A 15,270-nucleotide genomic window follows, 5' to 3' on the forward strand; every position below is an offset into this window, starting at 1 on the left:
CGGATGCGGTTGCTGCCCGTTCCCCCGTCGCGACGGGCAGGGTAGGTGGGCGTGTCCCGCCGCTCCGACAATTGTCAAAATCATCGCCATAACTCACGTGTTGCCAGCAACAGAAACAATCGAACGACTGTCGGACAGGCAGAGGGACAGGCAGAGGGACAGGCAGAGGGACAGGCACAGGGACAGAGGAAGGGGCGAACAGGGGCTGAGTGAGTGGCAGTGGCAATTCAATTGAAGCAGATCTGCTCAAAATGCAAATGCAAATTACGCAATGATTTACATTCCGATTGACATATTTTAGGCGAACATTTTGCACTTCATTCGCATCCCAGGGCGCGCAGTCGGTGCCGCCCTTTGCGTGTTGCCAAAAGAATCTTTGATTTGCCATTGTCAATGCGAGCAGGCGTATTGGGAGGTATTAGAAAATTGTTTGATTTTGCGAGAAATCATTTCAATCGCTTATGAATTCCGATTGAGTATTCCGTGCATGTCCCTGGGTTCAAAAGAGCTGTCAAATTGGTTCAAATAACTGAGCTCTACAAGAATTGCCAGGAAATGTCTGGGAAGTTCTTTGTGACTGTACATTTTCTCACAGAACTTGAAGGTTTCTTCACTAAAAACTCTTATTTATGGGAGATATACCAGCCGTGTCATTACTCACACAACTGCCGGACACATATCCTGACCAGGCCATCATTACTCTTGCTTTTCCATTGCACAGCCTCGGCCAGCGTTAAGGATCCGGCCATCATCAAATTGCTGAAAGGACATAAACACGTTATTATATTATGCTTTTGAATGCCCGAGTCGCCAGTCGCCAGTCCCCAGTCCCCAGTCCCTGGCTTCAGTCCGCAGCCAATGGCTTGCATACGAGCCACTTGAATAGAGGCCAGAGAAGGCGCAGGGCATTGTGCAACGGAGAGGCGACACAGCACAATGGGTGCCACCACGTCATGAACATCAATGCCAGAGCCGCGACATTGAATGGCTAGTGGCGGGCCAGACCCAGACCCAGTTCCAGTCCCAGCCAAAGCCCTGGCCATCAATGAAACTTTGAGGGAAAAGCAGCTTCTGCTATTCAGCTTTTCTCGGCTTCTCCGCCATTTCTCTCTCTACCACTATGGCACTCTCTCTGCCGCTCCTTATCTGTCTCTCTCCTTTTCGGTGCAGGAGGACATCAATTGGAAAAATAACAATATGAAGGCCACATCCTCGAGATGTGTGCGTCCAATGGACGTGTTTGGCGACCAAAAGTCAGCTCAGCTCAAGCACAGCTCTCCTCAAGATGGCAGCCCAAACTTTTTAATGATGCCGCAAAGTCGTTGCACCAAGTTCAATGCACATTCAGGGCCACGGAGGCATACTTCAGATTGAAAGAGGCACGAGTAGATATTGAAACCGAGAAAGGGATGCTGCAGGGATTTACTTGTCGTTCAGTCGAATGTTTGGCACAGCTCGAGAGATTTGAATCTGGAACTTGGCAAAGTGAAAGTTTTTAGCCATTCTTCAATTGGTCTAAATGAAAAAAAGTTCACTAAAAAGTTGACACCGATTCATAGGGGGATTTTCTGCGATTTTAAGATTTAAAGTATAGAAATAACACAACAGTATCTTTGGAGTCACAGGAATGGCTTTTAATGATAAATAATAATTTGATTAGGCTTTAAAGGTAAAAAAGCTGTTTAGCCGTAGAAGCCGCCGCCGCCGGCCGATGCGGATGACGATGCTGAGGCACTGGCACCTCCGAAACCACCGCCGCCGAAGCCGCGTCGTGGATAGAAGCCACCACCATAGCCGGGATATCCTCCGCCGAAGCCTCCATAGCCGCCAGGATAGCCGCCTCCGTAGCCTCCGTAGCCTCCATAACCGCCAGGAAAGCCACCGTAGCCGAACTGAGGAGCCGGCACCGCCTCCAGGACACTGAGGAGCGCGAATATAACAACAACGAACACGATGGCTGCTTTCATTTTGCTTGTTTAGCTTAGATCTTTTCGTTGGAAACTGTCGTTGGCTCCGAGCCGTACGGCCTATTATATAAACGGATTTTTGGTTCAACAACCCGCTTGGCTGGTTCTGGAGACTGACAGAGAGATTGGCCGAGAGGCGACAGATGTGTGAGATCGTCAGTCGACAAATCGCTGGCCGAAAACGAAAACAAAATATGATTTGGCAAACTTTGCGCGCGCGTAATCAATCCCCCCGGGCACTGTGATTGGACCCGTTTTGTGGTCTAACCTTTTCGAGAGCGGGGCAAAACAGAAACGACACTCACGCGTTTTATTGTGGGATTTTGGGAATCACTTCTGCAGTTCGCGTATTAGCATAAAATAAAATACAACGAGGGGGAACGTTGTGAGTTGCTGCGGACACCGCAACTCTACAGTTATACCCAATACTAAGTCAGTATGGCTCTCCTCCGGCAGACGCAGCTAATATTAAACGACACGACAAAGAGAGAGACAGAAAATCAGTCTGAGCGTGACGTCGGTGGCTGCGTAGCCACTGCAAATTGATTTGTTCCTATTGGCTATAAAAATGATCTGATCTGATCCAGATTCAGCAATCTGATATATATGATCATTATCTATGATTCTGCGTTTTTAGTTTTCTCGTATCCTCAATATTGTGGATGCAACAGATTTTCGTCCTTTGTGGGGGCGGAAGGGGGTGGGGCGAAATTTTGAGATATACGTTTTATAGTGAGATCTAACAGGAGTGCGGATACCAAATTTGGTTACTCTAGCCTTAATAGTCTCTGAGATTTGTGGATGCCCCAGATTTTCGTACATGAAACAGAGCGAGAAAGAATGAAATTGTTTTCTTGATTCTGGCTATAATAATTATACGATCTGGTTGAGATTTTACACTCTAGAGCATATAGTTATCCTCTACGATTCTGCGTTTTTGGTTTTATCGTATCTTTAAAAATGTGGATGCCACAGATTTTCGTCCTTTGTGGGGGCGGAAGGGGGTGGGCCGAAATTCTGAGATATACGTTTTATAGTGAGATCTAACAGAAGTGCGGATACCAAATTTGGTTACTCTAGCCTTAATAGTCTCTGAGATTTGTGGATGCCCCAGATTTTCATCCTTTGCGGGGGCAGAAGGGGGTGTGGCGAAATTTTGAAACAAACTCGTCTCGGATATATTAGGAGTGTGGATACCAAATTTGGTTGCTCTAGCTTTTATAGTCTCTGAGATCTAGGCGCTAATGTTTTACTCTAAGAAAAGCCGGCTATGCTACGTGTGTGTTAGAGAGAGACAGGGTGAGAAAAAATTAAATTGTTTTCTTGATTCTGGCTATAATAATTATACGATCCGGTTCAGATTTTGCACTCTAGAAGATATAGTCATCTTCTACGATTCTGCGTTTTTAGTTTTCTCGTATCGTCGAAATTGTGGATGCCACAGATTTTCGCCCTTTGTGGGGGCGGAAGTGGGCGGGGCAAAGTTTTGAAATATTCTTGTAGCAGTGACATATCCAAAACATCGTTGCTCTCGCTCTTATAGTCTTTGAGCACTAGGCGCTGAAGGGGACGGACAGACGGACGGACGGACAGACGGACGGACGGACAGACGGACAGACGGACAGACATGGCTCAATCGACTCGGCTATTGATGCTGATCAAGAATATATATACTTTATGGGGTCGGAAACGATTCCTTTTGGACGTTACACACATCCACTTTTACCACAAATCTAATATACCCCAATACTCATTTTGAGTATCGGGTATAAAAATACGATATATTGTCTGTTATAATTATATGTATAAAATTTCATCTGGCTTTGTTTTTCGGCTTAGTCACACAGGCTTTGTATCGTATTTATTATACATTATGCTAATCGAGCCGGTCATTAATCGCATTTCTATTCGAATCGCTCTTGGCATCTGATGTTTCGATTCGGACAGCGACATCCCTTTAAATGGATTGTCTAGCCTGTATAATGGTATTTTTATGCGAAAATATTCAATGTTTACGTGTTTCCTTTTTACAAAATAAAATATTAAATCTAGCCGTATTTTGTATTCTCATACTTTGGACGCTGTTTTCTGTTTCATCTACTCGAAAATGTCATCGTCTGTCATTTATACTTGAAATTGTGTTCTTTCTTCTGAAAACCACTTTTCGGAGTGGATTTTTAGTGGGATTCACACATGATACAATTAGAATTGAAATCGATAATAATTATAATTGATTTGTAGCATCTGAAATCCAATTAACACCTTCGATTGTATTCAAACATAATTTACTTTTAATTCAACAATGTGATTCATATTTAAAATATTTGTAGTAAAGCCAATAACCTGACCTTGGTATACTCAAATTCTGTTTTATTCCATTCCAATTCGACATCTTGGAAAGTTTGAAGATGTTTTGATAATAGAGGGTTTCTGTGGTTGGAATTGCCTTTCAGGTTGAAAAACCTGTTTTCTATTGTAAGAACAATTTATTGATTTTTACCCTTTTAGACGTTTAGACGTTCTGAAATTAGCACATTGATGTGAATAACATTTTCTACACTGAAATGTGGAATAAATACGACTAGAATCCTATGAATTTGTGGTAGATCATGGAGAGCTTTTACGCGTATGATAGGCGCAGGTTTCGGATATTTTTTTCAGATCAATAACTGGTCGTTTTTAGTCAGAAGAATATAATTTCTTACTTGACTCTCCGCTCAAAAACTTAAATAAAATTCTACGTAGATAATCATAAAATGTGTTTTCCAAAATTAAAAGATCCGACTGTAGTTACAAAACATGACGCCATTACTTCTCGTTGCAGTCATATCCTCACCGTCGTGTGGCACTTAGTCTGCAATGCCAACTATCCCACGGACGCAACGATCCGATATGGAGGCTTTCTGGTTGATCCTGATGACCCCTATTCGCTATTTCAATCCGACTCCGACTTTCTGGCTATCTTTCGCAGTACGGATATCGGTGTCTGTAAAACACTAAAAATTAAGGGAATGCACGAATTCGAATGCGTCGGTAGAAATGACAATACATGGATAATCACAATGGAATACAGTCATCTGATTTGTCTCAACTATACCTTCGGATTGGTGAACGAGCTGGCCGAACATTGTACAGGCTCAAAATTGGGTCCAAACAGATCTTCGGCCTTGTACTACGCCAATATAGAGTTGGTTTTGAAACATATCGTATCGGTTCTAAACTGTGGTTTGGCGCCTAGCTCAAATATTCTAGTATTAATTGTTTCGTTCATCTTTCTGATACTTGTAGTTTCACATTGGCACTAAGAATGAAATAAATTTCCCCCTTTTTAAATGCCCCATGAAATGTATCCATCAAATTGTGACATATTTTGACAGTACTCAAAACTAAAGATGCTGTCAGTACACAAATCTTTTCCTGTGTCGGCTTGGAACTTAAGAAGCTGTCAGTGCGATCTTCTCTTCCTTCGTCTCTGGCCCCATGTCAACGATCGCATCGCATCGCAGTTCCCTTTCATCTGACAATGTTGCCCTTGTCATGTGTGCCACATTTTTGGGGGGGGGGGACCCCACCATCGGATGCGTGTAGAAGCATCTGTGCGGAGCCCTCATTCATTAGTCTCCTTATAAATAATTGCTTTTTAACAGGGGCAAAAATTATTACCTAATTATAGAGCTCGACACAGGAGATTCCAACGCGTGGCATTGTAGGGGAATTATGTTTATATGTTGATATTGAAATATTATTAGGTAGGTAATAAGCGGAGGATTACTTGGAATATCCACCATAAAGGTGAGTTTTGGTCAATGAAAGATATTTTGGAACTTCCAAGAAAAGAAATTCAGAAATATATTACTGCCAGAAGGCTTAGGTCTATCCAATTTAGGTTTCTTTGAAATATTACCTTGACCCATGCACATCAACTGTCCAACGCCAAGCTATTCGGAATTGGTCCTCCAGGTGAGTGCTATATGCAATGAATGCCATATTTTTGAGGCTGAACAGACATTCACATAACTCTCCAGCCATTCCTCACATAAGGACCTTGTTTGCTCTGGCATTTCCGTTTGCCATTTGATTTGACAGGACGCTACTCCACTGGGTGTGTGTGCTCCTGTCTTCTGTGCGTTCTGTGTGTGTTGCTCCATAAATTTGTATTTCTCTTTTGTGAAGAAGAGCACTTCTGCAACATGTTTGCCTGTCAGCAAATGTCGTCGTTCTCGGCAACAATTTGCCGCATCGCAGAAGGACAAAACGCATTTTTCCATCGGTCCTGTTCCTGCTATTTCAGCTCTTCCTGCTCTGCTCCTCCAACATTATTGCAATTTGGTAAATATTGTAAAAATGTTTTACGCTCTGAGTGCCGTTCCCCATCGCTTTATGCAAATTAGTAGCAGGAACGATTCCACATTCCGAATGTTAATTTGCATTTTCCACTGTTGTTCACCGCTCCCGGCTTGTTTGGCTCTGTCATGTTTGGCCTGCGGATAAAAGAGGAATTTTTATTTGCATTTAAATATATTACATACTTGTTAACCTTTTCCATCTAGCAGCAATGGATGTGGATGGGGATCTCCCACTGGCCGCCTAGGATGGATGGAATCTCCCACCACTCTGACTTTGGATGTCCTTTTGTGTGTTTTCCTCCATCGAAAAATTTTCGGAATGCGTTCGGTTTCAGCTTTTTTCCTTGGATCCTTGAGCTACACAATGCAATGCACATTCATTCTATAGTATTTTATTGTATTTCTACTGCCAATCTGTCTTTTTTAATTGCGTTGAAAGACCGACTTGGCCGCAATCTTAATCTACTCTGATTGCGGCTACGCCTTTGCTAACGTTTGTGGCTTTTCCACAAAGTTTTTCCGACCCTCTCCCTCGCCCTTTGTGTTTGTGCGTGTGTGTGTGGTATCTCTGTTGCTCCTCGTCTGCTTATTTGTTTTGACTTTAATTAAGTTTTATTATACAAATTAACACATGCGGGTGAAAAATCACAAACATACACACACGAACATAACCCTTGAGCTGCTCTCGGTCTCGGTTTTGTGCGTGTGTCTGCGTGTATCTGTGGATATACATTTTTAATTAAATCATATTACTAAGTAAATAATTAAATAAGCCATGTCAATTTCATACGCCACTGACAGTTTAATAAATGGAAAACTTTTGCATATTGAGTAGGAGCAAATTGCCTGTAGCTCAACAGGATGATGAATTCCATCCAAAGTGCACAAAGGATGGGGCTTCAAGACGAGTCAAAGTGTAGCCTTGAATTAAAGGGAAGTGCTTTAAACTTGAATCAGATGCGATTTACAAACAATAACCGATTCAAGATTAATGCAAGATAAATAAGTAGTACGTATAGTCTTTATGCTTGGAAATTAGAGACGGCAACCATCGACATATAATTGCCTAATAATTAACTCAAAAGTGGTCTTTAATTGCCACAATTGACGCAAGGCATTAAAAGCTTAAACGAAATACAATACGCCTTCTAAAGATTTATAAAATTAAACTGATTTACTTAAAGTATTATCCAATTAAAACATCAACGAAGATTCTCTTAGAAGCTGTTATATATTTTAGTTCTCTTCAGTTTGTCACATCTCATTTAGTATCGTAGAAATATAAATATTAGTCAGGTAGGTAAATATGTATGTTAATTTGTAATACATTTTTCAACTTTAATACAATTTAGCTAATTGAAATACACACATGTGAGTGGACGTAGTAACCCCACGGGGCCCATTAAAAGATTGCGGTCCTCATCGCCATCGCCATCGCCATCGCCGTGGTGGGCATCGTCGTTGCTGTCATCAAAGCGGCGGATAAGCATTCTTGGCATAGTTGGCTGCCACACAATAGTTGGTGGCCCCAAAGAAGGAGCACATGCCGTTGCCGTTGGAGGGATTCGTCCCGAATCCCGCATAGCAGTTCGTGTAGTTCTGGCAAGAGCGCAGCTCTAGCGGTGCAAAGTTCAGGGCATATGCCCCGGGCGGGGGCGGTGGCGGTGGGTGGCTCATGTTTGCATATTTGTGCATGGTATTGCTGAGGGGCGCTGGCACCAGTTGGGATGCGGTGTCCAGCAGTGGACGGGCGCCCACGCTTCGTTCGTTGCGGCGAAACTTTGCACGGCGATTCTGAAACCAAACCTAGAAGCAGGCGTTAAAGGTTTTATTAGAAGAGGTCTCAAATGAGCGCCAGTCAACGCTATCCATAACATTTCTCTTTAAATTAATCACTTAAACACTTTCCATAGCATTTCTCAAACCTTTAAAAAGCTAGAAAGTTACCTCATCTTAGACCTCCGGTTTCTCTCACCTGCACTCGTGCCTCGCTTAAATGCACCTTGGTGGCCAGCTCTTCGCGTACAAACGCATCCGGATAGTGGGTTCTCTCGAACACCTTCTCCAGGGCCGTCAGCTGGGCGGAGCTGAAGGTTGTGCGATTCCGTCGCGGTTTCCTCGAGTGTCCCGTCGAGAGATTGCTGGTGCAGCCACTGGGACCGCCACCGCCGCCTGCAACGGAAGGGGGGCAATTAAGAAGCCATCAAAAGGAGAATTTTCTGTTTTAGTTTTGGGTTTTGGCTGGAGGTGAATGCAAAATCCGTCTAACGGACGGACGAACGCAGGGGCGCCTCGTAAATAATCGATGAGTGCCGACGGATATCAATTAATTTGGCAGCCCCAGCTAAGAAATTTCGTTACTTTTATGGGTTGTCGAGAACACATAAAATTTTGCATTCCGTTTGATCCTTTGGCTGGGGTCGGGCATTGGGAATTGGGGATAGCCATAGCTGAGATGGAGGGATGGAGAAAGATGTGGGGGTCATAAACAAATGGCATGAACCATAAAATATCTTTTGACGACATCGGTGGACAGCTGTATACTAATTTCCACGTTGGTCCCCGGCCCGACAATCCAACAAACAAGAGCTAACAAATTTACGATCTATTAATTAAAGTGAAATTGTGACATTAAGCGGTCGTAAGCGAGCTCTCTAGCTGCCGTTAATTGATTTTCCATTGAATTTTCCTTCTTGTGGAAATCGTTTTACGAAATATCATTCTCATTCTCTTTCATTTGAAAATTTCTATTCTGGTTATTAATGGGGAAGGCGCCGCCACACGATGCAAGCGTCTAGCATGACTTTTCACAGAAATGGTTCATATTCCTCAAAAGAATAATCATCTGACATAGAGAACAAAACAGATAAGCTGTACATAATGAAGCTATTCATCTGCCGTTTATCTTTCAGTTTGATGATTGAAATATACTATACATATTCTGAGAGTGCTAATTAAATGATAATTCTTATAATTCGAGTTTTCAGACTAGAATTCCTTATTGTTTGTTTTTCCATTGGTCATAGATCCCTAAAATCTAAACACTCTCTGAAAATCTATCTCAATATCCATTTCGTAGTCAGGCAGGGCTTGTTCTTGCTTCAGGGTGGCCCACCGCCATGACTGTCCCCATCAACATCCAGAGTACTGCTCCTACCCACGACATTTGTCTCAATTTGTCAGCAAAGCTGTCCACAAAGTTGGGAATGCATCGTAGATCAGCTTGGAGTACTCCAACGAACCAAACCAAATAGGAGAAAACAACCCAGAGATGAATGCACCGCTCCACAAACCATCTCCCCGGGGAGTGTGAGCGATGGGAGGAAGATCTTTAGTTTGAATTGCCAACGAGCGATAAAAAACAGTTGCAGCTTAATAAAAAACCAACAAATCGAAAGGGAAACCTCAATCAGATTTCACTGGGAGATATACTACGTAGAGTGAGAGAGAGGGGTACGTACTGAACTAGGGATGAGAACGGCATGTTAAAATCCAATGGAGCGACGAAAATAAACGCAGAGCGAACAGAAGCTGGGTGCCTGCTCCGTCTGGGAATGGTTACATCGGTACATCGGGACGGGACTGGCGTTTTATATGCTCCACTTGGAAATTATAGTCGTGGCCGTCGGCTGCCGTCGACTCGGGGAGGGGAGGGGAGGGAACAGAGCCTACCCGTGCCCGGGTCCGTCCTCGGATCGCTTCAAAGGCATGCGGCCACTGAGGGAATATCATGTCAGCTTTGATTACGTTTTGTCATGTTGACAATGTTGAAGTGTTGTCGGCTCGGAAATGTTTCCTCTGCCACAAAAAAAGAAAGAGAACACCATCCACGAAGGGAGGGGAAAGAACGGGCAAAGTTTATGAGAACTGGTTACAAATTGTTCTACAAGAACCATGGCATAGGTTTTCATAGTATATCATGCGGAATATGACAACAGGCAGCAATATGTTGACAGTTTTGATTGTGGGTTGCATGGAGGTGTACGAGTACGAAACTGAAAAAGTGCATAAAGATGGCATTGCGAAGCGGTGAACAAATGTCGCCTACATCTGGCACCTAATTGTCATCCATGAGTGGTCCACACAGCACGCACAGCACAGCACAGCGCAGCACACATTCAAGTAGTACGAGTATCTATAAAGATACATATACATATCTATAATATGTGGCTAAGTGCATACACTTGTGCGGTTAATGTCATAAAGTCAGAGCTTCTTAGCTCTTAGCTCGTTTCGCAAATGAATTTATCATTTATGAATACGGCTCACGAACACTCACGATAAACCTCACAAATTACCTGCGTATATCTAACCGGATTTCTGTGGCAAACACCTTCTGCATTAGGCATTCCTTTCGCCACATACACATACATACGAGTAGATGATAACATTAGCGAATTGTATCAAATGGGGTCCACTTAAAGTTTAACGAAAATCAACTATCTATTGCCTTAAAGTCAGCCTCCTTAAATATGTTTTGTTTCCGTGTGGTTGGAGAAATGGAACTTCAGCTCACCATAATTGTTACTGATTTCCATGGAAAGCTTGCCCTTGGCATAGACATCGTGCTTCAGTTCGATGAGATTGTCCACCGAGAAGCGATGCATTTTTTCCAGGTCCCTGGCAGTGCCGTCGCGATCGTGTAGTTTTTGCTCGGCATCGAGATTGTGCGACGGATGCGATGGATAGGACTCGCCGGCGGCTGCTAGGGGATGTGATCCCGTCGGGCCGTAGTAGAAATTGCTGGCATTGCCGACGGGCAGAGAGTGTAACTGTGGCTGATAGTTCAGCATGGCTCACTTTCACTTTTCTTTTCGACTTTCACTTTTCAATCAATGTGCAGAAATACTTTCGACTAATCGCGTATCGAGATTGGGGGTCATTCAATTGAATTTGAGAGTCAAATTGAATTCTTCATTTGTCAGAGCCAATTGAACGATGATTGAATTAATTTCCTTTATTTGCGCTCGCCAAGATTGGGGGCATCCTGCGCGAACTTGGTAATTGGATTAGCACACAACACATAAACGAGTTAATTACGATAATTGTCGCGACGATACTAAACCGTGCCAAAGTCGTGTGCCCACTGAAATTAGCCTCAAAATCGAAAGAGTGTGCGCTCGCCTTGCGTGGCCTCGCTGAACGATCCAACGATCCAACGATCCCAAGATCTTAAGAATACGAAACATATGTCAGCAAGATCTTTGCTCTCTTTCCGACTGCGCCTAATTATAGCCTCGGATCTACCATTGGCCGATGTGTCTTGCCTTTCGCTCTCTTCCATTGCGTATCCGACATTTTGGGGGCGTTGCCGGTGCATCGGTGGTGTATGTAGTATCTGGAAAACTGTTTGAAATACGAGGTGAAAAGTAGCAACAAGTTTTGGGCATTTAAGTAGCAATAAATACCAATTAGCCGGAGGGCTTGTCCACACAGTTCCCTTCCATTGTCCTGGCTGTCAACACAGGCACCGGCCATGTGTTGTGGCGTTGCTCCAGTTTCGGGCTCGGGCTCGGTTTCGGTTTCGGTGCTCTCATTCAGTAGCGCAGGATGTGCATCTGAAGTAGTTTGTGCAACATCAGGGCATAAATCTTGGCACGCACAATGTTTGTCATCTTTCCAGAGCTAATTTCCATAACCACAACATGCTGTTAATTTTCTCCTACCATATGCCCGAGGCGAGTGCAAGGAACCCATCATGATGACAGTCGGAAGGAGGATGGCATTGCTTGGCTAAGTGCATGTCTCCGGATCCTTCGGACTGTTCAGCTGTGTTTGTCTTTACCTTGCAAGGTGTCTCCAGCAGGATATGTGTTTCTGTCAATCAATGGGTTTGCCTCTGATTATCGATAGCCATGTATGTTCGATATAAATATTGGTTACAGCTGGCTTTACATTTCGACATATGTATGTCCTCTCTAGATTCAATATTTCTATCGGTTTCCCTAAACTTTATGACTTTAATCCACCATTTTCTTGACATACAACCCACATCAAGGCTTTCTTATAGACCTGCTGGTAACTATCAAAATCCAGGCTCCTGCTCATTAGTCGGCCAGGCATAAGCTCGCTATTAATATTCTAATATTGTGGGCATCCTTGGAGAAAATGCTGACTTACATTTTCCCTTCCAAATTGAGCTGTCACAAAAGTTTATCCAAACTACTTGACACTTCGCTGCCGGTTTTCGGCTATTTTCCTCACCTGCTGCAGGAGCAGGACTCAGCCTCGTTCGGTTCGTTTCTTCTAAATTATCTCACGTTTTCGTGTGCCAAAAGTTCTTGAGGAATGTTGCGGCGTGTATTTTTAATAAAACTTCAAAGTTTTCTCTACTCGCTACGGTTTACTGTATCCCGCAAACGTTTTTCTTCGCTCCCCTTTCGGGTTCCTGCATTGCCCTGCTCTACTCTACTACTTTATTCTTTCGCCTTTCGTTGGAATTCTTTGTCACGAAGCATTTCTCGCGTGGTGCTGGTGTTCTGCGGGTGTTATCCATGTAATATGGTTACCCGGGCAAACTTTGTGCCGCGGAAATTCTTCTGGCAAGTCGGAATTTGAGGAGACAGTTTTAATGTTGTCAGATAGCGGGAAAGTAACTAAACTTGTCAGGCTCTCAGGAGGGGCCAGGATGAGCTCAGGTAATGTCGATTATTATGTGATAACTATGCTGCTATGGCTATGGCATGAATATGATTGGAGTATGCAACATTTTGAGGCAATCACAAGCTACACATCAGATGTACATACATCGTCAATGGGAATCGCTAAGCCAGATCGACAGCTCTCCTAGTTTCCCGCACACACTTAACAATTTCAATTTCCTTTGAGCAGCTCAGAGTGGTGGAGATTTGCCAAAGTTCCTTTGAAGTTCATGTTGTTTGTCGAGAAAATGAATTTCACTTGACGGCGATTATGTGGCAACAGTTTAAAATGTTGTTCTTTTTGTTGCCCCCTTCGCGAAAGTTTTGTAAAACATTTCCGATGTATTTCAGAATATTACCAAACCGAACGGCGAACCGGAACCGCAGAACCAGCCATTGGAATAGCAAGACCTACATGCATCCCAGTCTCAGTCCCGGTCCCGGTCTCTGTCCCTCGTCTGTGTCAAGGGTGTCGTCTAAGCCCGAAATGCCAGACACGAATGGCACACGCTTTCTGACGGTATCCGAAAGGGGGATGGGGCTGGAGCTGCGGATGGAGCAGGGGAGTTGCTTCGGAAAGAGCTACGAGGGGTGCAAAAGTTTTGCCTAAATCACTTAACAGAAAACAAGTGTTGGCATGTGCCCCGCTCCGTCGGACTTCCTGCCCCTCTGGAGCAGTCGCTCTCTCTGAGGCTCAGTCTCGACTCTCTGCCTTTCCGCCCAGCAGAAATATCACAAAAGTTACAGTATGAAAACTTTTGTGCTACCCATTAGAGGGTCAAAGATAGCCGGTCCTGTTGGGATGAAGAAAAGCGACTGAAAATACTGATATAATTCATCGGGAAATATATAAAGCTAAAGTATTCAAAGTATATCAATCCCAATCCCATAATTTGTTCCACTAATGAAATAATTACGGATTTTACGGGGTATCAATCAAATATGGCTTTGTTTCTTAGATTTTCTTGGGAAGTCCACGAATGTAGGTATCAGGCAGCACAACAGTTGACGGCAAATGAAATATAATAACAAGAATGAACCGGAAGCATCAGGCAGGCGTAACTTTTGCCTGATTTGCCACGCCTTCTACACATTCGCCCCCGACCACGCCCAATTTTTTGGGCCATTGCGTAAACAGAAAATCAATTACAGGGTGCATATACGAGCAGAAGAAGGTTGACAGGCGCCCAGGCGATGGGCATGCCCAAAGAGCAACAGTGAATACCAGGAAAATGGTATGGACTATGGTGATACCTAGTAGCGAGTACTGCTCTGATTATAATCAATGGTCTTTGATTGGGGAACACGTTTCCAGGATTCATAGAATTTCTATCTGAGGATTGGTTACTGCTTAGGTGATAGGTTGCTCTGTTTTTGGTTCTTATAGTATTATAAAAATACTGATCTCACTGTTAGAGGAGTGGCCTCTCAACTGAGGCAGAAAATAGTTTATGGCTAATGAATGTGTTTGCCCGTTACAAGCTTTTCAACCAACTTGTCACTCTCAGGCTGCCATTCGGTCGGTTAGGGGATATGGCACGGGCACGGAGTAAGGGTATAGCAAAGTAAAGGGGGATTTACATTAATTACGGCACGCAAAAGCTTCTTGACTTTTAATATGACATAGGCCTGGTATTGTACACTTTCTCCTTTCCTAGCCTTCGACTCGTTCTCTTTGCCACCATATAAAACGCATGAATATTTTATACCACCACCCCTGTAGCCAGTGGCTTAGGGTGGCAGGGGGCAGGGCCGAGTTTTAAAAGCCATGTTGAGAGAGTTTCGGGCTCCTCCAGGCCGCACTCCCGGTCAGATGTCCATTTAGACACTTACACAAAGACAGACATAGAGATACATAGACGTATGCCGAGCAAGGAAGTTGGGTCAGTTCTCGGGCTTTTTGGCCGAGTGGCATCAATTTTTTAAAGCTTTGAATAGGGAAAAAATGTTGAGGAATTTTCGATTTTTCCTTCTTGTTTCCCTTCTAAATGGTTTGCATAATTCATGCATTTTTTATGCCAAACATTTGCGTTTTTTCTGGTCTCTCGTCCACACTTCACTCACTTATCGAAGAAGCCTCCATTTAATATTTATCCAGTTGAGATTGAAACAGATTAATGGCTCCGAAATGGCATGACAATTGTTAATGCATTTTAATTAGTATTTTCTGTCTGGGGCGTTTGACCTAATGGATGCCGCTGAGGCACATTCCTTGCCAATTCGTATCTCCGTTCGCTCATCAGGAAGTTCATACAAATTTACATACGTATGTACTTTGTGCGCGGGAATAGAGAAATAGATGGAGAGAGGGATCAA

General features: G+C 43.6%; 4 protein-coding genes across 11 annotated transcripts in view; 2 read left to right on the forward strand and 2 right to left on the reverse strand.

Moving 5' to 3' along the window:
• LOC108159380 (facilitated trehalose transporter Tret1-like) overlaps positions 1 to 15,270 on the forward strand; it is a 69,832-nt gene that overhangs the window by 9,000 nt on the left and 45,562 nt on the right. The window lies entirely within an intron of this gene.
• On the reverse strand, positions 1,613 to 2,015 carry LOC108159389 (neuropeptide-like protein 31). The gene has a single exon (XM_017292622.2). It carries the CDS (start codon positions 1,965 to 1,967, stop codon positions 1,683 to 1,685), a length of 285 nt encoding a protein of 94 aa, XP_017148111.1. The 5' UTR covers positions 1,968 to 2,015; the 3' UTR covers positions 1,613 to 1,682.
• On the forward strand, positions 4,562 to 5,316 carry LOC108159387. Of its 4 annotated transcripts, none has more exons than XM_017292619.2 (2): positions 4,562 to 4,608; positions 4,792 to 5,316. In XM_017292619.2, exons 1-2 carry the CDS (start codon positions 4,577 to 4,579, stop codon positions 5,270 to 5,272), a joined length of 513 nt encoding a protein of 170 aa, XP_017148108.1. In that variant the 5' UTR covers positions 4,562 to 4,576; the 3' UTR covers positions 5,273 to 5,316. The 4 variants fall into 4 exon arrangements, 2 of the variants coding, with proteins under 2 accessions (XP_017148108.1, XP_017148109.1); XM_017292620.2 differs by having other exon boundaries at positions 4,562 to 4,593; XR_004472343.1 differs by having other exon boundaries at positions 4,600 to 4,725.
• Positions 7,543 to 12,154, reverse strand: LOC108159386 (paired mesoderm homeobox protein 2). Its single transcript, XM_017292617.2, has 4 exons — positions 11,722 to 12,154; positions 10,830 to 11,659; positions 8,289 to 8,485; positions 7,543 to 8,119 (listed from the first exon to the last, which is right to left on the reverse strand). The coding sequence occupies exons 2-4, from the start codon at positions 11,104 to 11,106 to the stop codon at positions 7,784 to 7,786; spliced, it is 810 nt and encodes a 269-aa protein (XP_017148106.1). The 5' UTR covers positions 11,107 to 11,659; positions 11,722 to 12,154; the 3' UTR covers positions 7,543 to 7,783.

Source organism: Drosophila miranda, chromosome 3 (assembly GCF_003369915.1).
Source record: "Drosophila miranda strain MSH22 chromosome 3, D.miranda_PacBio2.1, whole genome shotgun sequence".
Classification (NCBI taxonomy): Eukaryota; Metazoa; Arthropoda; class Insecta; order Diptera; family Drosophilidae; genus Drosophila; species Drosophila miranda.

What these genes read in the sequence shown, in the direction of transcription:
- LOC108159389 (XM_017292622.2), bottom strand. Translation starts at nt 1,967, where the DNA reads ATGAAAGCAGCCATCGTGTTCGTTGTTGTTATATTCGCGCTCCTCAGT.
- LOC108159387 (XM_017292619.2), top strand. Translation starts at nt 4,577, where the DNA reads ATGGAGAGCTTTTACGCGTATGATAGGCGCAG. An exon ending in TACGCGTATGATAGGCGCAG is followed by an intron (nt 4,609 to 4,791) that starts GTTTCGGATATT and finishes TTCTCGTTGCAG; the next exon opens with TCATATCCTCACCGTCGTGT.
- LOC108159386 (XM_017292617.2), bottom strand. Translation starts at nt 11,106, where the DNA reads ATGCTGAACTATCAGCCACAGTTACACTCTCTGCCCGTCGGCAATGCC. An exon ending in GGAAATCAGTAACAATTATG is followed by an intron (nt 8,486 to 10,829) that starts GTGAGCTGAAGT and finishes CTTCCGTTGCAG; the next exon opens with GCGGCGGTGGCGGTCCCAGT. An exon ending in TAAGCGAGGCACGAGTGCAG is followed by an intron (nt 8,120 to 8,288) that starts GTGAGAGAAACC and finishes GCCTGCTTCTAG; the next exon opens with GTTTGGTTTCAGAATCGCCG.